Below are 24,849 nucleotides of genomic sequence, written 5' to 3' on the forward strand. Positions count from 1 at the left end.
CTGTCACGTAAATTTTTTTTCATATATTTTTAAAATTATATGTTACATCAAAAGGAAAGGAAAAAAATAAAATAAAAATCCATCTAAAATAAAATACAAGAATGCAGGCCATATATGAAAATATCATAAATTATAGGTGGTGTTCCCCATTCATCAATAAACTTTCGTTTTTTTTTTTTTTTAATTAGTAATACATATATAATTTTATTTTTATAAAAAATGAGTTGATTGATTCCACCAACCGTCTGAATCGGATTTTCCTGCGTTTTCTGACTTTTCTTCTTCTCCCCATAATTCTTTTCTTTGACCCTTTACCATCTCCCTCTCTCTCTCTACACTTTTCTAGGGTTCTTTACTTCCTCTTCTTCTTATATTCTCCGTCTTTCTCTACACAGTTTGTGCTTTTGCGTTTATCTCTTTCCTATTATTCTCTTAATATACACACACAAACCCATTGATTCAGTCTTGAGTACTGTCAATGGCGGATTTCATTACTTCAATCAACATTCCTCCGATCACGTCTTCGTCTTCGTCTTCTGGAGCTGCCGATGACAACTACGAAGACGCCTGCAGTATATGTCTCGAGCCTTTCAACACCGATGATCCTGCCTCTGTATGAAACTCACACACTTATTCTCACTATATACTTGTATATGTGTGCATAATTTATATATGTATATGTGTTGTTATACATGATTACGTTTGTAAAATTAGGCTTTTTCTTGTTTTTAATTGACTGAAACTCTTAAGCTAGAATGAACAACTGCATTTGTTTAGATCATATGAATTGCCTCAATTTGCGGAAAAATATGACATGGGAATTTGAAAATCTGGAATGGTATTTGTTTGTGATAAATGTCTAGATGTGTATGCTTATGTTTTTTTTTGTTTTTTTGTTTTCTTTTGTGTGTGTGTGTGATTACGTGATGTTGGTGATGATTATGGTCTAGTTTGTGGTGATGTTCTAATTAATAGAAGTGATTCAGTTGAAATTTGTGTGATATTATGATATGCAATTTCAATTAATTACTTTTCAATCGTTAATTTAGTTATTTTGATTTTCAATTGATGTGATAGAGGGTCAAATTATTATTATTATTATTATTATTATTTTTAACAATTTCCAGTCATGATTCTTAATTGAATCTATAAATGTTGTGTTTGTGTTCAATAAAAGTTTTTGCTACTGAAAACTTGTTTTTTTTTTTTTTTTTTTGCAATTTTTTGTAATTAGTTTGGCCTCTTGTTACAGTGCTTCTCCCATGGTATTTTTTTTTTTTTTTCTCTTTTAGGTTTTGGGAGATGTGCTTCATTTGAGAATGACTGCATTGTATGCATAGCTATCCATGAGTTCGAATTAGTATTAAGCTTTTGGACATCCTTTTTTTTTTTTTTTCACAGATTACCAACTGCAAACATGAGTATCATCTGCAGTGCATTCTTGAATGGTAGGTTTCTTTACTTTTTAAAAGTTCAATTTGTTGCATTGGGAGGTTCAGCACAGTTTTTCCAGCACTTGTACCCCCTACTTTTGCACCCTCGTAGATGTTATGTAATCGTTTTATTGGGTGAATGTTCTCAATGTAATTATCTTCAGGTCACAAAGAAGCAAGGAGTGCCCAATATGTTGGCAGCTGCTTGTCTTGAAAGACCCTGCCAGGTAGATAAATTTTCATATTATAACAAGGCACATTAATACATACACTAACAATACTCAGACTAACCAATTCATTTTCATGTCCATGGATTTCTGATTTTCATGTTGATTGAATCAAGCTTGCAACCCAATAATTTTTATCTCCATAATTATTTTTTCCAATATTCATTTGTTGTCTTAAGCCAAGAGCTTCTAGCTGCAGTGGAGAATGAAAGGAGTTTGAGGTCAAGGCACAAAATTCGTCACACCCATGGGGGCTATGAAATTGATCGTGTGAGTTACATAGTCCAACTTGAAACTACATTTTCTTGAAATGTTTTGTGCTGAATAGCTTACCGAGCAAGAATGATATCTTTCAGGAAGCTTTTGCAGATGATTCTGATTTTGATGAGCGTATTATGCGACATTTTGCTGCTGCAGCTAGTAGAGCTTGTTATGTTAATAAAAGGGGAAGGCACAGATCCTCTGGAATTGGTCCTTCACAAGTTTCTCTTTCTATCCCTACTGCAGATCTGTCTAATGAGCAGCAAATGCACACATCATCACCAGAGGAATGCCAAAGTTCGAGTTATGGATTATTGGAGGGCAACTCAGCAGCTTCTACCACACCAACTACTATTGATGGTCAATACTCATCTGTGTTTCCGTCTGATGTGAATGTGGTACCCAACATTGTTGGCAACAGATATGGCCCCACTAAGCCCAGGTGTGGTTTAGTCATAAAATTTACAGTATATTTAGGAATTGATGTCAACAAATGGAGGGATAGCATGTCTTTCCAGTCTGCACACTCAAAATTTGACACTTTTAAATCACGAAGCCATAACTAACTATACAAGTGAATGAGTTCTCTACGACAGAAATTCGTTGCAACAAATTGCAACGTAATATCATTTCTGTCTCTTTTTACTGGTCTGTTCTGTTCTTTCTTTCTTTCTTTTTTTTCCCACACATAATTATGTGCCTCATTGGTCCTATTGTCATTATTACTATTCTTTTGATGAGTATCCTCTTGTTAATATAGAGTTCTTTGCAGCCAGCCACCTCCTGATAGTCCGCAAAGACTAAACTCATCTGAATTGCTCGCTTTTTCGGACTCTATTAAGTCTAGGTTTTCTGCTGCTTCAGCCAGGTAAATGAATTCAACTTGGTTCTCCTTAGGAGTTGATCCTTACTTGTTTCATCCATTTGATTCCGGTGTTTGAATCTCCAGGTATAAGGAATCAATCTCAAGAAGTACCCGTGGTTTTAAGGAGAGGCTGCTTGCACGCAATGTCTCAGTCAAAGATCTGGGAAGAGGTGTTCAGCGTGAGATGAGTGCAGGCATTGCTGGTGTGGCACGAATAATTGAGCGCTTAGATCTTACCTCGAAACAAGCTGGAGCTCCTAATCCTTTATCTGATTCAACTATGGGGACCTCAAACATCTCTCATAAAGGAAAAGGGGTGCAAGAGAGCGTAATAAGTCAGTCTCTTAATGGAAACATTGGGGAAACTACTCTTGATATGAGTTTAGCTGCACCCACATGCGTCTACGATACCATCCCAGGCCAAGTGGAAATTTCTTTTGCACAGGTTCTTTAATATACACGCTCTCTGATTCCTTCAAATTTTTCCCAAATTTTCTTTGGTTTCAGTTCAAAAGATAAAAATAGCTTGAAATTGCCCAATGTTTGAGCGAGATGAGCATTTGTGTATGTGGTTGAAAGAATTGTTTAAACATTCACCATACTAACAGATCTGAAGTCATACATATGTTCCCTTACAAATGTTGTACACAAACAAATAGCATATACCACATTAAAAATGGTAAGAATCTTCCACAAACCTAAGTCTTATCTATATAAAATGAGTTAGTCGTAACTGGTTCATTCTCTCAAAACAGAAGCTTCTCAAAGGTTTATGGTCACTCTGATTAGTTTATCTATATAGAATGGGTTAGTCGTACCTGGTTCATTCTTTGAAGCTTCTCAAAGGTTCATGGTCACTCTGATTAGTTTAGTATGCAGCTGTTGCATCATCTGTAATCTGTTGATATGGAGTTTGTTACATTATGTGTCTTTTAATTTGGTATCTAGTGAGGCTCGTGACCACGTAAACTTCTACTATTACTCGTCAAAATTTGTTAGTCGATGCTGGGATTATTATAATCAAATGGTTAAGATTCACTCTAAAACACTTCTAAAATATCTAAATTTCTAAGTCTACAGTCTACATAATTCTTTACTTTATTCTCTACTCTGCATGCTTCTGTAATTCCCTAGGATCTTCCAACATTCCATAATTCTCTACACAACTCTAGAATCCACTCTCCACCTGCCAAGTATATGCCATACACAATTTTCCTTAGGCTATGTTTGGTACGGTAGGAAAGAAAAGAAAGGATAACATTAGTTATGAGGGGAAGGGAAGGGAAGGTAAGGATTGTTTTAACCCCCTATCGTGTTTGGTAAATTAATGAAGGAAAAAAAAGGAAAGGATAATAATCATGTTTGGAAAAAGAAAGGAAATGAAACTATTTTAATAAATTTACTATTATGCCCTTTTATATTTTAAAAGATAAAATTATATATTTAACTATGTAATTTATAGGCCCATGGATGATGGGCCACCAGAAAAGAAAAAATATTTTTAGGGCAAATCATTTCAGCCTCCCCAATTGCCTCCATCTCTATTCTTGTTCTCACTGAACTTGCCTCCACTCTCTCAATATATTTCAGTTTATCTATCTGTCTGCAAGAATCAAAAGTCCAAAACCTATTACCCATATCAAAACCCATATCGGCATATCATTTCAGATTGTTCAGAAAATCAAAACCCATATCTTTCAGTTTCCAGTTCGGCTCTCACTCAACTCTCAAGCTTGCCCCCCTCTCTCTCTGCAACTGCTAACTTGTATGCATGGGTTTTGTTTTAATTTTTTTTTTCTAAATCAACTAATCAAGGTCTGTAATTCTTGTTTTGCAAACTAAAATCAAGTGTAATCTTGATTTTGTGTTAGGGTAAATTTGGTATCAGAAATAATACATCAAACCTATCAAACCTCTCCTTCTTTTTCCTTCCATCTCTTCCCATTTTTGAGAGGATAAGAAAGTTACTATTCAAGCCTTGTGATATCCTTCCAAAACCATCCCTTTCCTTTCCTTTCCTTCCAACCATTTATGCCAAACACAATTTTTAATCACCCTCCATCACCTTTCCTTTCCTTTCCTCCCTTTTCCATTGCACCAAACTGACCCTTAGCGCTCACATGTGGCGTGCATGACACAACCTCACTGAATATTGGCAGAGGATGACACAGAGCTCACCCCTCCTTCCCAGAAAGCGGATCATTTACTTTTACGGCTGATAGCAGATTGCTATATGGGAGTTCTATTGCATAATATGTTTATATACCCATCCCCTATACAACCGATGGGATAGTCTTGTATCTCTCCCCTCTCCTATGCTAATGGTACCTACTCTTCTCCTCTGTGCAGTGTGGTAAATGATGCTGTTATGATTCAAATTTGGCGCTTAACAACAGTTTGTGTATGATCTACCCTGCTGAAGAATGCGAGTGACGTGTTGAAAGAAAATCAGTCCGTCATTCTTGAAATGGGCGGTTGGTTTGCGTCCTGCAATAATTCTATATGCTAATTGGAGACTGACTTCACAATTAATTACTATTTAAATGTCTACTCATGTTTGTTTAAACGGTACTAGTCGCCTTTTAGCTAATGAAATTTTACTTGTATTGACTTGCTGTGCCTCTATCTTTTTAGATTGGGTGAATAGACGACAAATATTCTTACAAAATTCCCTCAGTTTTCATAGTCTAATTGAAGTTATAGTGCTCAGGAAATGGTTTCAGTATTGTCGAGTACAAATATTAATGTAGCAATTCAGGAACGTTTGGTCAAGATAGTCTTGAGTACACATTCGGATATATGTAGTTTAATGCTTCATAAGGCAACAAAGTCAGATTTTTTGTTGCAATGGCCTATTTCTTAGTTGCTGTGAAAACAATCATTGGGTTTTTTGTTGCAAGAGCCTATTTCTAAATCTGACACATTCAAATGAAGAAAAGAGAGAACCTGATTCAAATGACCACAACATTTAACAGGCTCACAACTTTGGAGAGTCGTTCCTTAAAGTTGAGCCAAACCAGAAGGTGATCTGCTTGGTAATCACAAAGGGAGGAACCCACGAGAACAAATGGAGAAATTTTTACATGGTTTGGGGCTATATGGTGAAATTGATTGTCGAGTTGTGATTGGTTGGAACAATGTAAAAATTACTCACCCAGATAATTCTGCTGCTCGCAGGTATAGAATTCAAGGCTATTTGTTAGAACTTTTTAAAGTTACAATAGACTTTACATCAGAAGTAAGAGAGACAGAACCAGGTGGTCTTTTATTTCTCACAAATTCTTATGGACACAAACACTTGGATCTCATTACACATACTAGCATACTACCTTTGAAAAAGGTAAGACAGACGCCGAAAATCATACAATCACACGCCAAGTTCCATATCAACCATTGATTATCTCACCACCCGCGTAATACATACCATTGGGGTGGAGAACCTGGCCAGTGAAGTAGGAGCAGCAGTGATTGCATGCGAGGAATATATAAGATGGTGCAATCTCATGGGGCTGCACAGCCCTGCCCATTGGTGTCCCTGACCCTTAACTGGCTTCGGGCATAGAGGGCGGTTGCAGGGAGTCCAAACAGGACCAGGGGCCACAGCATTGATTCGAATTCCTCTCTGGACCAGCTGGAGGGCTTAACCCCTAGTGAAAGCCACAATTGCTCCCTTGGTTGCGCTGTAGTCTAGCATCATCGGACCGTCTGTGTAGGCAACGACCGATGCCGAGTTGATAATGCACCTCCCCTCTCTCATGTGTTTCAGAGCATGCCTGCACCCCACCACGTCAGATCAATTATCAGTTTCTGTGCGTGTGTTTTTTCTTCTTCTTTCTTTTCTGCATCCACCACCAACCAACATACCATATTAAAGTTCGTTATGAATGGCATTTGATAGACGCTAATTTTTAGTGTGAAAACACCTTAATGTACCATGTAAGAGAAGCTTGTAATATTGAATAAGACATAATAATCAACATTAGAATGTCATTAATTAGAACGTGAGAATGTTTTATGGAGAAAGATTAAGACCCAAATCAATCATGCATTTCAGTAAGTTAATCAGGTGTACTGAGTCATCTTCTGTACTAAGAATCAGCTTAATGAATCATGCTCAATACATGGAAATTTTGCTTGATTTGATCACTGCAACCCATTCTGTCTAACTTCGTATGAACCATGTAATCTCAGTCAATCAAAATAAAAATAAAAATAAAACTTCCTATTTTTATTTTACACAAAACATGATTGTATGACAACTTGGTGGAACCACATAATGGCAGATCATTTAATAATTTTCCTTATATATATATATATAGACACGCGTATTGAGTCGTTTATTAAGCAGTTGAATTAAGGACAATAAGCAATCATGAAGCTTGTTGGAAGGCTTGTAGTCAGGGTTTATGGCCTGTGGAATTGGGTTCATGACATGCTCTTTCCCGGGCTGCCTCTTTGTGTCTGTGGTGGGAACTTCTAGCTTTACTGCGAAGGAATGCACTGATTTAGAAAAACCAAAGACAGATGCTATATATATATATATATATATATATATGCGTGTGTGTATGAAAAGCTTTGATGTTGAGGCTTAGAGGAATTCATGAGTGATTAACAGAGGAGAGAAGATTTATACGCAAACCATCATGTGGACTCGGTGGGGATTGCAATTATCCAAACCGAGCAAGTGGGTCCAGGTAAATCTGAGTCATCATCCTACTTGACACCTGTGCAATGTTTCTGTCATACGTGTCACCTCAGACTTTTCCCATATGAGTCGATTTGGCATGTACTACTCCAATTACGGCTTTAGTGACACCGCCGGTCAACCAAGTTGAGTCGATTGAGCTTGCTTTTTAGACATGGTTGAACCAAACCAAAACCATTCATGCTACTTTTAATTGAAATTGTATATTTTGCAAAACAAGTATTTCTCATCATAAACATAATTTCAATTACCAAATACCCTTGCTGTTAATTTTTTTCTTTTTTTGCATGGTTGAACCAAAACAAAACCATTCATACTACTATTAATTAAAATTGTATATTTTGAAAAACAAGAATTTCTCATCATAAACATAATCTCAATTATCAAATACCCTAGCTGTTCATTTTTTTTTAATTTTTTTCTTCAGAAGACTTGTTTCTACCGATCATTGCCCTTATCGGTGGTGAATGAATAGATTATTGTCACATCACGTCAGTCGCCTCCTTGTGCATCTCTTCTACCTTTAAAATAAAAATAGTGAGAATTCAAATTCCGGATAAATAGGATAAATAAGTGTGTAAATTTCTTGTCAAAAAAAAAAAGAAAAAAAAAGACTTATTTATACCTATCATTGTCATGTCAGTTCACAACTGTTATGATCCACAAGTTTATCTTTTTCTCATCAAAATAAATCCTGCAGCCAAAACTCCTCATAGTTGAGGAGTTCAATAATCTTGGATATTTTGTTACTGTCAGATTATAGCAGTCTCAAAGAAGCTTCTTACTGACAGACATATGCACCAGAATAATCGAATACTAATATTCAAGATTGTCAAAGTAATTATGTTGATACGAGTCATATTAATATACTGTAAATCCTATTATCAAAGCAAAGGCACCATGAATTGTCATTATTTACAACATTATTGAAGCTAACTTCAGCAACATTAATTTCCAGAGGAAAAAAAAAAATCAGCAACAGTCTCGTCATCTTATTAATCGTGTAGTCTCTCTTCCTACAGGTACCAACAGATACAAATACATGGCAACTTGCACTGTAATAGAAACTGAAACAACATTATATTTTTCCCAAAATTTCTTCCCCACCAGATACTTTGAACTCAGATGGGGCTTCCTCCACATTAAGAACTTTAATCTTTCCATCAACCACATATGCTGACCATCTGCATAAAAACAATAGAATTATGAGGAGCATGCAACATAAATTCGGAATAGTGACAAAGTAACATAGCACAAGAAAATTCCATTATTTCTCTTCTAAAAACTATTTCAAGCAAATCAATGGTGAACAAGCATGTTAAATGATATTAAAGAAACTAATCTCATACCTATGAGAGCGAGGTCCAAGCAGAGCAGCAGATAGATCTATTTCCAAACCCAAGCTCTTGTTGAACTTGCCATCAAAGTCACCATAAAATTCAATCTAGATGGACAAAAAAACAAAAATGTTGCTCTCAGGCAGATCAATGCAGTTCATGGCCATTGCATGGAAGTGAAACCATTTCAAAGCATTTAACACCAGCAGAGTAGCATTAACTCATCAAGTGAAAATTAAATTTATTACAAGGAGAAACTTCTTTTAAATTTTTCCCATATATTATGCATGACGAAGAACTGGCTAAGAAACTTAATTGTCTTCCCCAAAACCTAATTTCCCATTTATCTTTCAATTTTGTTTGCTGTTGTTTACATGATAACGTGTTAATTGACTCTCATATCCACCTACTCTTAGTTTAGACTTAAGTAATTCATCCAAATTTTAATGGTACTTCTTTTGTACAAGAAAAAAGTACAGCTTGAATGACAAGAACAGGCTCACAAAATCTGATTGGGCCACAGATCATGGAGCCCAAGATTTCAAACATAATACAAGAAACACCGCCGCATGTTACCCGATAGTACGATCATATTTAGAAGCCAACCTCTTTTCTCAAGGCACCATCTTAGTATACCCTGCCCCTTCCCACATACCAAGGAACCGTAAAGTACCTCAAAGATAGACCTAGAGCTTCTAGCTGGCTGACCAGATAGGAGAGTTTATGGTTTTAAGATTTTTATTCATCAGTCAACACTATGAGCTAACTTTCTGAAGCAGCTATAAAAAGTTTTATACAACTAAAATGAAGGCTCTTTTGACAATAAAAGATCTCATTTGGAGATTAACATAACTGAACAAGTGAACACCAAACAGAAGAAATTGCCAAATTCAAATAGTAAAAAGTAAAAATATGGCCTCTAAGGAAAAATAGTAGGCCAAAAAGATAGCATAACCATAGCTCGGTTTGTGGATCAATTGATATGCCTGATATAGATACGACTGAAAGATTGACATAATCTAATGAGAAGCTCAATAATTAAGGTTTTTACAGCCATATTTTTAACATATCTAATATGCATCATTATGTGGTTTTCTTATAAGAGAGCAAATGCCTGTTTTTATCTTTAATTTGAGAATTTAAATGGGCATGGGGAAGGACAGTTTGGAGAAGGTCCAGAAGTTCCATTTTTTATTTTTTTTTTGGTATATAAATCTTTTAGAGAAGTACAGCCAACTCAAAAAAAAAAAAAATTATCAAGTTCTAGTAAATCAGTTTCTAAAATAATCCAACTACATGTCTTTGTGCAGTGGTACTGGAAAACTAATATAAACCGAATCAATGGCTAAAAATTCAAAAAGGAATGCCATCATAACCTGAACAATTTTTGCATAAAGTGATCAAGCTCATTTTTCCTAGGTGTTGATGCCAGTTCCCCTTTGTATATTTTGACAGTCCTAATAACAATATTTGAACGGAACTTATAAAAAAATAACAGTATTTGAATGGTGCTGATACTACAAACCATGGAGTCGAAATCATTTGATCTGGGAGGGGACCAAAAGATCTAGGAAAAAGTATTTCTAATAAGTATAGCTTGAGATTCACCAGGGGGAACAAGTATATCTTAGAGACATGCTATTTCATAATAAATGTTGCTAATAATTGTTGGTATTTTCAATTACTGAAAAAAAAAATAAAAATAGTTGCTTGATATTTATTTTTCAGGATATTTTCCCTTCAAATTCATGTTATCACTATTTATTTCAATAATATATAAAAGTTCCATGTATTCCGAAGCCAGCAAGCAAGGCTAAGTAATGAAGCCACCTTATTTTTTCAGGAAAAAAAATTGGTCAAGTTTTTCAATGTCTATTAGGGTTTGGGTTTAGGGCTGGTAACAAAAAAAATTTGATTCATCTTTCCTCCCGTATGTTGAAGTGAAGAATAGGGAAGTTAAAAATTTATGCAAATGGGCTATGAAGTATGAGTGGGCCAAATAAAGGCACATGAAACCATTAACATATTAAAACTACAAGTTTTGAAGGAACGACTCAAGGGGACAACTTACACCATCTTTGGCTTCAAGTTTCTCTGCCCAACCATTCATGGCATATGGATCATTGACAGCTACACAAATTACAGAATCAACTCCTTTGGCCTTGAACTTATCGATATTCTTCTTGTAACTTGGCACATGTTGAGCCGAACAAACTCCTGTGAAAGCACCCTGGAAGATAGCAAAATAAACCTCATGATGCAATATATAGCAAAAATGTCAAATTAAGAAAACAAACGAATAAATTTTATGTCAGGGTCTCCTAAATATTTATTATGTATTAATATGGACCCTTCTGGCTACAAAACCCAGATCCCAGTTTTGGGTAATTTTACATTCTTGCAGATAAAATATATCTTTTTTGGTGTGTTTTTGTGCATGTGTGTTTACTGAGGATGCTTCTGTTTACCTTCTTAGTCATCTCTGAAACATGTCCTTATTCACTTGACAAGTGTTGATTAAAGATCACAAAAGTCTCATCATTTGCCACACATTTCCATTCCCTCCCTTCCCCTCCCTCTCGCTCTCACCCACCCAACTCATACTCAAATAAAGAAATGACCACTAATTTGACCACTCGTAATTCATAATGGTTCTACAGGGCAGCTTATGATGAAATAGACGGTTCAGGGAAACTAAACTAGATCGAGGAGCATTTTTCCTTGCTTGATCAAGCTCGAGGAATGAGGTCAAGCTTTTTGTTAATAGTGCATGATATGAAATTAGGAATTTTGATGATTCCACAACCATGATAAAATGTTTGTGCTGATGTACCCACAACCATGATAAAATGTTCAGGCACTTATTTTCTTTATATTATTGAAAGATAGACAATTTTATAGTTCATAGTTTAATCCATAGAATGATTAAAGGTATAGAGCTACTAAAAGTAAACTTCTTGTGTAGTTACAAAACAACTGTTCTATAAATAAGTAAACCAAATCAAAAGATAGCTTTTTCTTTTCATATTTGACAAAGTTTGAGGGTTGGAAGTCAAAGAGTTGCTCTTTTGCCATGAAATTATGGAATTATGATTTTGGATGTTTTCATATCCTTGATTTTATCATTGAAGCAATGAAGAATAAATTTGGTTCGATAAAGATGCAAGGCTCAAAACTAAGGCAATAGAATAAGAAAGGATATACATGTTCAGGATTTACTGAATTTGTTCTATAAGAAATCCAAACAGCATAACTCCCACTTTCTTAGAATTAATGCCTTCTTTTTATCGTAGTAGTTCAGCCTAGGAATCATTTAATTCTGTGAAGACAAAATTTTATAGGAAATGCGGATGTCCAGATGCAAGAGACTGGAAATAATTGTGTCTGTGCTATTGAAGATATGAATGCACAAGGATGGAATGTAAACTATTGTGCCTCATCAAGAAGAAATCAAGTTAAGAGGAAAATCCATTTTTTAATAAGGAAAGGCAGAAGCCAATTTCCATCATGTGAAGAAGGGTTGAAATTTGTGTCATTTACACGTATAGCTATGATAAGGTAACAAGACTTCCCTTTTCTTATGTTTCCGTAGGACAAACCTTTCATTGGTAGCTTACTCTATACTGATATCCCCAATCAGTTAAATCACATTTCATAGTCCAATGTGAAATCAAATTCCAAACAAATTATTCTAAATTCATGTAATTAGGCACCAATTGATTCATCAAAAAAAATCAAACTCAAAATCAAACAGGGTATTTGTCCTCAATTGTAAAAACTAAGTCTACTTGTTGATTCTCAATTTCTCATCACTTGCAACATAAAGGTGTTCCTATTTTATTTACCACAAAGCATTACAGTGACTGTGTATACATGTTTTTGTGTGTGCATTCATACAAATACCTAATTATATCTAAATATGTATGTATACATATATATATAATAAACAAAAGGTTAGTAAACTCACAGGGAGGCCAAAGATAACGACTTTCTTGTCCTGAAAAGTAAAATAAACAAAAAGAACAAAAGAAAAAAATATAAGTGAGATTAATAAAAATACAAAATAAAACCCTTAATAGGTTTAAAAACGTAGATAGATTGAGCTTAGAATTAGTGAACCTTAAAGATGTCTTTGAGAGGGGTTGTGGAGAACTTAGAGGAGACACCTTCGTCCCAGCTTCGAGCCTTCTGGAGGGAAACATCGGGTGCGGCCGAGACTAGGTCCGTCCCCACTGCAACCGAGGCGTAAGCCCTTGACGCCGCTGCGATTCGGAGACTTCCGGCCATTGACTTCATCGTCGCAGCTCGTTTCAACATTGCAGAGGCCATTGTTGATTCACTTTCACACTCTCAGCTCCTCTATCTCACCGACTCTGTTGATTCTTTTCTTCTTTGAATCTGTGTGCAGCTTCAAGCATTTTCTCATACAAATGTTGGGTCTACATCTACTGGACGATGACGGTAACGTTGGTCTATCAAAGTGATTCGGATACCCATATTGGTTTAGGCCTTGTTTGTCATATTTATAAAGGGTATTACAAGAAATCCAAAAAAATCCCCTCGAAGGCTCGAACTAACATTTGTTGCATTTAACCCCCATTACTTCAATATCCTAAGCCGAAAAAGTTAAAAGACAATATTACCCTGAAGTAAAACGACATAGTTTGAAGCTTTATATATTTAAGTTGCTTAGGTGTAAAATGAAATTCAATGAGCCAATAAATTTGCAACAAGTCAAATCTCAAGAATACATCATACCCATTAAACCCCAATTACTCCATTTCATCGTGTACATTGTTCCTGAAACCATTAAGCAAACCCCCCGAAAAAGAAATAATAAAAAAAGCAGTTTTTGCAAAGAACGTGAACCCACCTCAGGGAAAAAAATATATATATATAGAGGTAATTTTAGTCCAGCCCCAAAAATATATATATATATATTTTAAGTAATACTAACCCATTTCAAAATAAATTAGTTCACCTCATAATGCATTTCTGAAATTCGCTTAGTGTAACCTTCTTTGACCCTAATACAATTTACTTTGCAGTTTGCACGATTCCCTGTATATGTCTATCTTCTCTTTTTTTCTGGGTTTTCCTTTAATATTAATAATTTCTTAATGGGAAGAAAGATGCTGGATTGCTGTCTTTCTGTTTAAATTACATCAATTAGGTTTTACTTGTGTGTATGAATATGTATGATGAACATATGTGATAAATTTCTGATTTATTTTATTTTTGTTAAAAATAAATTTTAGATATGTTCCTTGTTTTTAACTTCCATATTTTGTTTTCTTTACTTTTTCTTGAATGAACTTTTTTTTTTTTTCTTTCAATGGAAGTGTTTGTCAGATTGTTCCAAGTATCTGATTCATTGATTCAGTATTAAAGGTGTTTTTTTTTTTTTCCTCCGTTAAACCGCGGGTGAGTGAGAGAGAGGATTCAATCATAAACAGATACTGAGTATTTGATTTGGGGAATCAATTTAAGATGTTTGTGTGTATATAAGGGGTATATATTGTGTACTAGAAGGGGTGTTGGCTCTAACGATCATGGTAGGGTAATTTGATATTTTCATATATGTAAGGGTATTATTGTTCATAAAATTCAGTTGGTATGTCACATGCTTCAAATTACGGTCATTTTTGGATGGACAGGGTAATTTGTAACAAAATTGCATAGTTTAAGAGTTTCTTGCATAATTTATAGTTCAGGGTCCTTTACATGTTTATCAATAGTTTATTGCATTTTATTCTATTTATAAGAAAAATAATAGATCATTACCCTATCTAACCTCCTAATCACGTAAAAATAATACGATAAATTTTAAGTCTGGCCAAGCTTTGTCCAAGTTGTATTTTCTCATACGATTCCAATAAAAAAAATGAATGTAAATAATAATAAAGAAATAAAAATTTATCCTTCAATTTTTTATTTTATAATAATATGAATTCCTTTTTCTATGACAATTGGAACCAAGTAGTTGGGGTGGGCACAAATAATTCGTGAATTTGCGAATTCGGTCCGATTTGGATAGAATTGCTACACCCATGAATTGGTGACGGATTCAAAAAAATTAAATCTATAGCCCACGGATCGGATCACATATTAAGCTATTAAAAATCGAGTATGATCCATGAAATTTATATATATTTTTTCAAAGAATATATTAGTTAATTTAATTAGTTAATGATAATTTCTTGGGCTTTAGAAATGTATTAGTTAATAATTATTTAAATATATGAGCTAATATTAATAAATTAAAATTTTATGTATTGGGTTAGGATTAAAAGTTAAATAAATAATAAATAATATTACTTATAAAAATAATAATAATAATAGATAATTTAGATAAAATTTAATTTGCGGATTCCATTCGACCTGATCCGCCATTACACAGATCGGATCGAATCCGTGAGATAACAGATTGGTGATGAATTAAAAAAAATTAATCTGTTAAGAGCGAATCGAATTAAAATTAATGCTTAATTCGATCCGATTCGTGACCACCCTTGAAGTAGTACGAGCATCCCTTTCAAAAACGGTAACTGAGTCATTGGAGCCTCGCATATAGGAGTGGGTACGTGTAGGTGCGTGTGTTGCTTACTTATAAAATAAAATAAAAAACAGACATTCTACACCAAAAAATAAAATAAATCAGAGCTTTATAGCAACATGAAATGAATGAAAAATCAGCAACAGCCTCGTCATCTTATTAATCGTGTAGTCTCTCTTCCTACAGGTACTAACAGATACAAATGGCAACTTGCACTGTAATAGAAACTCAAACAATGATGGTGGGGTTTGGGACTGCCACACAGGGTGTCAGGGTTCGAGTTTTCTACCAAGCCTCTAGTTTCGTTCACTTACCTGGTATTGCAGTTGTGGGACAGGCTATAATATCCCCAATTTGTTGCTTCAGGGAGTTCTGGGTTATCAAAAAAAAAAAAAAAACATGAAATGAATGAAATATGAAATTAAATGCTGAAAATTTTAAATGCTGAATTTTAAGGTTAAAATTTAATGTTGAATTTAGTTATTTGAAAAATTGTTTAATACTATCTTTATAAAAATATTTGTATATGTACATAGCATTTCCAATTTCTCTCAATATTTTTTTTTTCATTGGAGAATCATTAATTGACATTGGAGGAGTCTAACCTTATTTCACATGCCGACTAGTTTTTTTCTTATTATTTTTAAGTATTTTATTTATTATTATATAATATTATTTTGCTGCTCTATTTTGTTTGAATTACTTAAGTTATTGTTGTTAATGTTCAATATTTTAACCTCTAGTAGAAGTAATTTAAGTAAAATGTACTTAACAACACATATATATATAAGATAGACTTGTAGAAATTGTTAAATATGTATGATATATTTGTGGAGTATTGTAGAAAGTTAAATCCTATTCGTCCACTCTAATGCATTCAAACCATTAACAACAATAACTATATCTATAGTATGCTAGGGTAGTTGTATTTATATATTGGTTTCTATAATAGGGTTTTATTTATAAACTGGTTTCATGTTACATTCAAAATCAATAAGTATCTAAAATCTATTGATTTCCCTGTTTACTGCTTAGTCTCAGTATTAATCGCCATCAATCTCTGCAGCAACAATGAATGGTTTTAGTGTTAGGTAAGTGTATCAAAATTCTTCTTCAGCTCCAGCTCCAAATATTACGGGTTAGTCTCAGTATTAATTGCTGGCTAAATTGTTATGTAAGGTCCATAATGATTAATTATTAAATTTGTATATCTTCCCAAAAATATTTATTATTATTAATTATAAATTCAAACACACACGATAAAAATACGAGTACGGAAATGTACGAATATAATTTACGAAAGCATAAGAATATGAATATAAATACGTACATGTAAAATACATTATGTGCACTAAAAATTCAGAACCAAAAATTCCGCTATACGCATCTTATTATTTACTTATATATCATATATTTGTAAGGATAATGAAAAATATGTAACAAAAAAATAAATAAATATATTACAATTAACACTATCACAATAATTATAAAAGAAATAAACTATCTAAATATAATTAATTAATAATCATATGTCCATAGCATGATTAATTCATCACAAAATTAATGAAAAAAATCTAATTCAAATAATCAACTATGTTGCATAAATTAAAAATTAAATGTAGGTGCTTGAACCTCTTAGGATACTTTTGACAAATTTTAATATCTCTGCCTTTTACCCCAACGTGATTTGACTCTTGAAACAACACTCCTTCTAATTGTTTAACATGATCCCCAAATTAATCCATTTTTTTCTCATCTTTCCTTGATAGCCTATACATGCATAAGTATATGGTGTGATACTTGCGAAAATACTTTTATATTCTACTAAACACTAATGTGGTGATCTACAAACTTTTGAAAAAAAAAAATAATAAATAATAATAATAATAAAGATACCACAACTGAGTAGTCACAACCTTCTTGCACAACAAATAGTATTATTTTGATTGTGTGAAAAAGAATGACTATATATCAAATAAAAGACGGTAGTGTGTGTTAAGAACCTTTAGAAACTTGAACAAAAAGAAAAAAACAATTAGGTTACTCTAAAATATAAACACGAATGATCGAAAAAAATGCTGAGAGTATTTTCTCTTTAATTCGCGTATTACGCGAATTTACTAGCATAGATGGTAAATGAAATGACATAATTGATCATTATCAGTTGAAAATAAAAGGTGTGTCCATGGCCAATTAGGCTGTCCATGTTCGAATCTCTCTCCCAAGAATTCGCTTGCCTTGCCTTTAATTCCCGTATCATACGCCAATTTAGTAGCACAGATGGTAAATGAAATGACATAATTGGTCATTGTCAGTGGAAAATAAAAGGTGTGTCCATGGCCAATTAGGCTCTATAACAGATGTGTCCATATTCAAATTTCTCTCCCAATAATTTGCTTGAGAGAATGGAAAAATAAAATAAAATAAAATAAAATAAAAATGAGACGACATCATTATCCTCGACTTAAAACCCCCCCTCATCTAAAGGTATTTTAGCTTCTATGACACGAGTACAATTCTTCCCGTTTCATTAGCCCCTCACCATTTCATATTGATTTCAAACATGGAAGAGAAGAAACATATTTACTTTATTAGTTGACGTTTCGGCACATTAAGGACATAATTTACGGTACTAATTTATATACATTTCTGAGCAATTTTCTGATCAGATATTGAAGAGAAAATGGTCAATTTCTAATTTGAAAATTGATTTCAGCTAACCCAATTTGCCAAAATATAGAGTCCACTCTATGGATGGAAGGAACAACGAGGTGCCATCTCCAATTCATCAAGCCAGGTAATGATCTCAAGAATGTAGTAACTTGGAATAATTCAAGTCCGGGAAACACAATGAGAGGGGGAAAGTAAGATTCAGTTCCCAAAACAGTGATGCTCAAATAGCTTTAATTCCTAAAACCGGTCATGACAGTATACATTTAAGGGGGAAAAGCAATCGCCATAGACAGCCGCCATCTAGAGGGGCACATGCCTTTGTTGAGCACCAAAAAACTTCCTGGATCCTAAAAGAAGGAAAAGAAAAAAATCAGATCCTTATGCCAACAAACTCCTTGCTATTTAAGTACCAACTCATTCCCACCAAAGAAGGGAAAAATGACTAATATGCTTGCAAAATGGTATCAAGAATGGCACTATCAGATTCTCAGTTAGTTAAGGCAAATGCAAAAATCTGATTGCAGAAGCCAGCACGAATGTATAAAAAGGAATATAGCATACAATAAAAAGAAAGGCTTCATCTTTTCAAATAAAACAAGTAACCATGATTGCACCTTGAAAATTGTAAATATTGTTTGAACTGTAATGTGAAAATGTTTGCACCATTGAGAGCGTGGGAGAGTTTATCAGCACTTTTACCTTCCACCAATTATCTTGGTCATGGCTTAAATAACTTATTGTAGAAGTACAATAGAACAATCAAGTTCATAAATGTCAAATCAACAGTATTTTTTTCTACGACACCCAAGTCACAACAACATCATAGTACTAGAAGAAGCAGCAGCAGCCAATGAATACTAACTATACTTCATCAAGAACATGGTAAGCGTGGTTCTTCTAATTGCTATTCAAACAAACTAAAATTGAAATATTTAAATACAGCTGAATGCAAGAAAGAAATGTTCTTAACTGTTTTGATTCTAGTTCTCAACCATCTATACATAGCTCAGAGAACGATTATATTGACTATGGGGTAATCTAAACGATTTTTGGGTATGAAACAAAAAAAAAGTTTCCAGTATAACAATGAGAACAAGCAAAAATCTGATGCTGCCACAAGTTTCCACAACTGGACCATAAGTTGTTCCTAGATAATAAAATCACAATTTTCTATAATTAATTAGGCTAATAATTAACAAGTACAGGTTCCAAATATATAGTTCAGAGGGATGACAGAAAATGAATTGTTTTATGTTAGATGGCCTACTTACTATTTCTTTTGTGCATGCCACTTTTCTATGCTTCCATACCAGTTCCATTGGAAACATAAACCTGCAACACGCACAACACCAGCGGCAACCACCTCAACAAATGCCATCAGGAATGATCTCTGAGGGGATAGACCAGCAGTTGCTATCGCCAGTAAGTGTCCTTCAAAGTTACAAGGGACAAAAAAACTACCAGATTTTATGCCATTCAAAGCTTTCTTGGCAACTTCATCGGCTTTCATTGCACCAGAGGAAGCTGCTATGATACTGGTGAGCTGTGGTCTTCTCTTGTTTTCTGCAACAAGCAATGATCTTTTAAAAAGAACTAAAGAACAAATGAATTCTCAAACAGAAAAACAAAATAAAATTCCAGCAAAGTTTAACTTTACACAGATATGACAAGAACAATTAATACTGGTTGTTTATACAAAAATGACTATTATGGGTTAGAAGTAATATTCGAGTTAGAAATTAATTTTAGCAAATTCCAAAGATGTGTCAGTGGAACATAAGAAAATCTAGACACTTTAAGCCTATAAGGCATATGCCTAAGCTACAAACATGAAGAGGAACAGAGTTCGAATATTATAAGCCTCTATAATTAACAACTGCCATTAGAAATAAAGAAAAAAATAATGCAGAGTAAGATAAATAGAAAATAGCCAAATTAATAATTTCACGTGGATTATGCTTAAGACCTTATGTAATCAAGCTATGAGTCAAATAAAGGGTTATATTACCTTTTTATGTTTCTTATATTTTAGAAGTCTCAATTATTGTGATCATTTCTACATTTCTTTGACATGTGCTGTAGTGTGGTCCATGGATGTCATATTGGATCAAGTTATGTTATTAGGTCTTCATATAAAGTCATTGGTAGGGCTAGAGTAGAAAACTTCCTATGTTACAAGCCAAGTCCGCGTAAAATTACGAGAAACTCAACAGCCAAGATACAGCCAAACCACAGGAGGTTACTCCAAATGAATTGTAGGTGAGATTTTTCATCTTTTTCTTCTTTATAACTACTGTTCATGTGCTGCTGTTCACAGCCCCAGCATAAAACATACTTCACCCTAAAATTCTAGTCTATCCTATGGAGCCCTAATCAGCAGAAAAAGAGAAGACCATTTAGGTCAAACTGATTAGTTTGAAAAATGAAAAATAAAGAACATCACAAGTAGGAGGCAGGGGAAGAAAAGGTACTTCAACTTACCTTTAGTTAGATGAACCCAAAAGAGGAAACGGAAGAAATGTAGAACTTCTGAAATACAATATTAATTTCACTCTCAACCCAAACCAATTTAAAGGCTTGATCATAAGCTGTCTTTTAGGATCTTGCCAAAGATTTTTTTGCTTCAAATGAGTTGTAATTTGTCCACAGTTACTTTCACCGTCTCATTATTTATTTCTTTCTTTCTTCTTCTCCACCCCATCCCCCCTTATCAAGTTTTTTATTTAACCAAAATATTTATAAAGAGTAACAATGCTCTCTTTTGTGCCCGATGTTGATCCATATTTCCATTGTTGATGTGTAGAACACTTCATCTCTCCACCCCAAACTCAAAAAAGAAAATGAAAAATAAAGGAGATGAAGAATTTATCAATGCTCGATGCGATCCATATTTTTGGTGCTGATTCTGTCAAGTGTGTTTAGTAAGCATAAGTAATTACCACTTAAAATGAACAGTCAACTTAGAAAGGGTCTGAAATTTGAGTAAAAGATACTCGTCACTAAATCTCGTGTGTGTGTCTTTCACTAAATGTTGAATGTATCAAGTGAAAGATGGTTTTAAAATTTAACTTATTTTTAAAAAATACAAATATATATAAATTTCCAGTTCTAAAAATACAACAGGTTACATTACTTATGACTAATTATTCCACATTGAAAAATTTTAAAAACTCAGCTTTCTCAGACAACACCTTAAGTATATTAAGAACCAAATACACTCAAAGTAATGGTTTATGACTCTTTCATGACTCCTAAATTTAATTTTTGATTAATGGTCAGGATTTTTTTTTTTCCCCTGTTGACGGTTGTGGTGCCGGCCCTTAGAGCAAACCATAGTCCACCGCCAGGCACATAAAGTCCACCCGTCCCACATGAACCAGGCAATTACTAAAATTTCTTGGGAGTGGCATTATAAGGGATTCGTGCCCCCAACCTAACCTCCAAGAAGGGTTAGGATTCATGAAGGAGGATTTAGCAGATCTTTTTAGATGCTACAAATCTGACATGACACCTGCAACTAGCAATAACAAGATAACATAATGAATTATTGAATAATTTATGCTTGCCACTAATAAAGTAGGATTAAAGTTCCAAACCTTCCACCAAACCAGGGGTTTCAGTGTCTGGGGGGAATATAAGTGAGACGTGAATGTCTTCTGCAATAACTTCCTGCTGTAATGCTTCTGCCATGCCCCTGAGGGCAAACTTACTAGCTGAATAAGCTGTATAACCATATATACCCACCTAGAAAAAAAAAACCCGATTAAAATAAAAAATAAATCACAGAAGGACAACAAATAATCATTTTAAAGCCCCCAAACACCACAAAATCAAACCTGAATTTTTAAATCCAACTATATAATGATTGGAATGTTGATATGTCAATTTCCTAATACTGACTAATGACTATAAACTATACATTCCTACTAATAATTAATAGGGTTTTGGCATTCGAGGTCATAGATTTCAGCTCCCAAGCTGAACTTTTATAGTTAACTATTCTACTTACTAATTCAGTAGCTCTGTAGTTAATCACATAAAAAGCACTCTCAAAGTTATATATGCCAACTCCAGTTTCTATTTACATAGAAATAATGCAGTTGTATAATGACAACAGAGAACAGAAATTAACATCTGAAATATTATAAGAAACTAAAATGACAATTTTTCAGTAGTGACTACAAATGATAGATTCATATCAATATTTTCATAAAGTTCTAGCATTCAAGGTTTAAACTTCAACCCCCAAATTGAACTTCTACAGTTGTCTACACACTAATTCAGTAGCTTTTGTACTTATAGATATAAGTAAGTGTGTATATACCTGACCAGCTTGGGATGACATGATTGCGATTGAAGCAGGTCCTCTATTAAGTCGAGATTTCATCTCAGGCAATGCCGCTTTGATCAAATGAAAAGTCCCCATCACATTCACATCCATCATGAACTTCACCTCCTCCAAGTCCTGAGTCTCCAATTCTTGGGGCACAAACACTCCTTGATTGCAAACCAATACATCGATAGGCCCGGCCTCTTCCACCGCTCTCTTGACGGCGTCGAAGTCACGGACGTCGGCGCTGAAGACGGCGACGTCGATGCCGGTGGCAAGCCGGATCGACTGCTTCGCTTCCTCGAGCTTGTCGGGGTTGCGAGCGAGGATCGAGACGCGTGCGCCCTCGTATGCGGCTTGGTGGGCCAGAGCTAGGCCGATGCCGCTTGATCCGCCGGTGATGAACACGTGTCGGCCCTTGATCGGGACCTTTACCGGACGTGGACGGGTGATTAGAGAGAGAAAGCCGATGAGAGAGACGGGTACGAGAAGGATGAGAGAGAGAGAAGCGATGTCCATTGATGAAGCTTCTTTGAGGGCTTCTGAAACAAATGCTAGTAATGTCAGACGTGTTGACTTACTTGACTACATAATTTAGGTGACGCATAAGCGACGTCGTATTCATGTGCATAAGTTTATATTCCCTCAATCCCAAAAAGTACATTGAATTTTTAATAGCACATGTTAGCCATCTACTGTGCCCTAAAAAGTTCCTAACTTGTCTAATATTATGAAAAGTTTCTAATTTGTCTTTTTAAATTTTGAATATTCAAGTTTAGGATTGAAAAAATTAGATGTTGGTAACCAAACGTAAAAAAAAAAAAAAAAAAAAATTGTTAAAAAGAAGAAAAGATGAATAGTGAATAATTTTTAAACTTAATTACTAATAAGTGACCATTCGAGAGCAATATATTTCCCAAAAAAAAAAAAAAAACTTACTTGTTTATAAAATATTCTAAAAAATTAGATGTTGGTAACCAAACGAAAAAAGAAAAAAAAAATTTGTTAAAAAGTGGCCTTAAAGTCTCAAGATGGATAGTGAACAATTTTTAAACTTAATTTCTAATAAGTGACCATTTGAGAGCAATTTAGTCAAAAAAAAAAAAAAAAGCTTACTTGTTTATAAAATATTCTAAAAATAAGTTTTAGATGACAAAATTGTTGATTCATTTTCCTTTCTCTTTCTTGTTCTATTTTTTAAAAAATAGAAAAAAAAAATTCTTTAATAACCTTATATCTTAAATTTAGAATTTCTTTATTAACCTTTTTTTTAAAAAAAAAAAAAATTCTATAAATTTACATACTTTCAAGTTTGATCGAATTACATATATATATCTACAAACACACACACACACACTTCTTGTTTGCACTTCCCCTCTTCGTTTTCATCGTATCCTCTCATTGCCAGACATCAAAAGTGTTTAATGTTGGGAATTAATTTGTTCAATTAATATATATATGTATACACACTTTATATATATTACAATAAGGATATTTGTGTAATAACTTATCAAATGGTCATTTGTTAGCAATTAAGTTTAAAAATTGATAATTATTTATCTATTCTCAACTTTAAGGTCACCTTATAACAATTTTGTTTAAGTTTGGTCACCAAATTCTAATTTTTCTTTTAGAATTTTAAATTCCAAGAATATATATGAAAAGATGTAAAATATATTATTTGAAAAAGAAAAATAGATAATTATTTTGAAAAAAAAAAAAATAAGACATTCTTTTTGATACAGTGATGGTGAAAATTAAGCACAATCTTGATATTCGTTGCTCGAAAGTATTGAACGAACTTCCCAGATAGGATTGGTAGTGTGATTGTGAAGTTTATACTTAAATTAAGCCCAATCCAATTTTGCTGGCTCGAGAGATTGGGTCGGTTAGGGTTGTGATTGCGTTCAGTTTGTTTGGGCCGTTGTTTTTTTTACAGCCCAATGGGACTAGGAAAGCAGAATCGAAATGATTATTGGGCTTTAAAATGGGGCGAAAGATAGGAGGAAAGAAAGTAAAGTTATACTAATTGTATCTTTAATTATTTACAAAATCACTTCTTAAACCCAACCAAAATTTTCTCCCAAAAAAATATAAAAACTTATTTCTTTCCTTCCAATCAAACCATAAAAAATAAAATAAAATTTATCACCCTATCCATCTTTTCTATTATTCTTTGCATTCAACTAAATAAAAAAGTGAGGGAAATACTTCGCTTTCCTAAGAAAGCCTCATCCATCACTCTCCCTTATTCTCCCATCCATTTTTTCATTCCTACAATCAAACAAAGCATCAATGGTTATAATTGTGCACTCATATAATTTAATAATGGACAATAATTAATAGAGTATAACCTTAAACAAAGAGTGAAAGTAGTGGAGTAAGAAAATTTTGAGACTGAAATAAGTGTTCAACAAATTCATTACCCTATTAGTTAAGAAATGTACACTCGCATTCAACTT

The 24,849-nt window shown here is 33.8% G+C and overlaps 3 protein-coding genes across 4 annotated transcripts; 1 reads left to right on the plus strand and 2 right to left on the minus strand.

The window, feature by feature from the left end:
• The first annotated feature begins 215 nt into the window (after positions 1-215).
• Positions 216-5,396, plus strand: LOC132275155 (E3 ubiquitin-protein ligase RHF1A). The gene is made up of 8 exons (XM_059776564.1): positions 216-613; positions 1,402-1,448; positions 1,598-1,660; positions 1,840-1,930; positions 2,017-2,363; positions 2,694-2,789; positions 2,871-3,231; positions 5,136-5,396. The coding sequence occupies exons 1-8, from the start codon at positions 479-481 to the stop codon at positions 5,145-5,147; spliced, it is 1,152 nt and encodes a 383-aa protein (XP_059632547.1). The 5' UTR covers positions 216-478; the 3' UTR covers positions 5,148-5,396.
• Positions 5,397-8,287: 2,891 nt separating this feature from the next.
• On the minus strand, positions 8,288-13,329 carry LOC132275157 (peroxiredoxin-2F, mitochondrial). Its single transcript, XM_059776568.1, has 5 exons — positions 12,948-13,329; positions 12,796-12,825; positions 10,900-11,058; positions 8,841-8,935; positions 8,288-8,675 (listed from the first exon to the last, which is right to left on the minus strand). The coding sequence occupies exons 1-5, from the start codon at positions 13,155-13,157 to the stop codon at positions 8,570-8,572; spliced, it is 600 nt and encodes a 199-aa protein (XP_059632551.1). The 5' UTR covers positions 13,158-13,329; the 3' UTR covers positions 8,288-8,569.
• Positions 13,330-17,950: 4,621 nt separating this feature from the next.
• On the minus strand, positions 17,951-22,952 carry LOC132275156 (3-dehydrosphinganine reductase TSC10A-like). Of its 2 annotated transcripts, none has more exons than XM_059776565.1 (4): positions 22,382-22,952; positions 21,654-21,801; positions 19,329-19,620; positions 17,951-18,404 (listed from the first exon to the last, which is right to left on the minus strand). In XM_059776565.1, coding segments are annotated over exons 1-4 (966 nt in total). In that variant the 5' UTR covers positions 22,907-22,952; the 3' UTR covers positions 17,951-18,403. The 2 variants fall into 2 exon arrangements, with proteins under 2 accessions (XP_059632548.1, XP_059632549.1); XM_059776566.1 differs by lacking the exon at positions 17,951-18,404 and adding an exon at positions 18,830-19,204.
• Positions 22,953-24,849: the final 1,897 nt, after the last annotated feature.

Source organism: Cornus florida, unplaced genomic scaffold (assembly GCF_030987335.1).
Source record: "Cornus florida cultivar Cherokee Brave unplaced genomic scaffold, ASM3098733v1 CherokeeBrave_3.0.0_Hap2_Chr09, whole genome shotgun sequence".
In the NCBI taxonomy this organism is placed as follows: Eukaryota; Viridiplantae; Streptophyta; class Magnoliopsida; order Cornales; family Cornaceae; genus Cornus; species Cornus florida.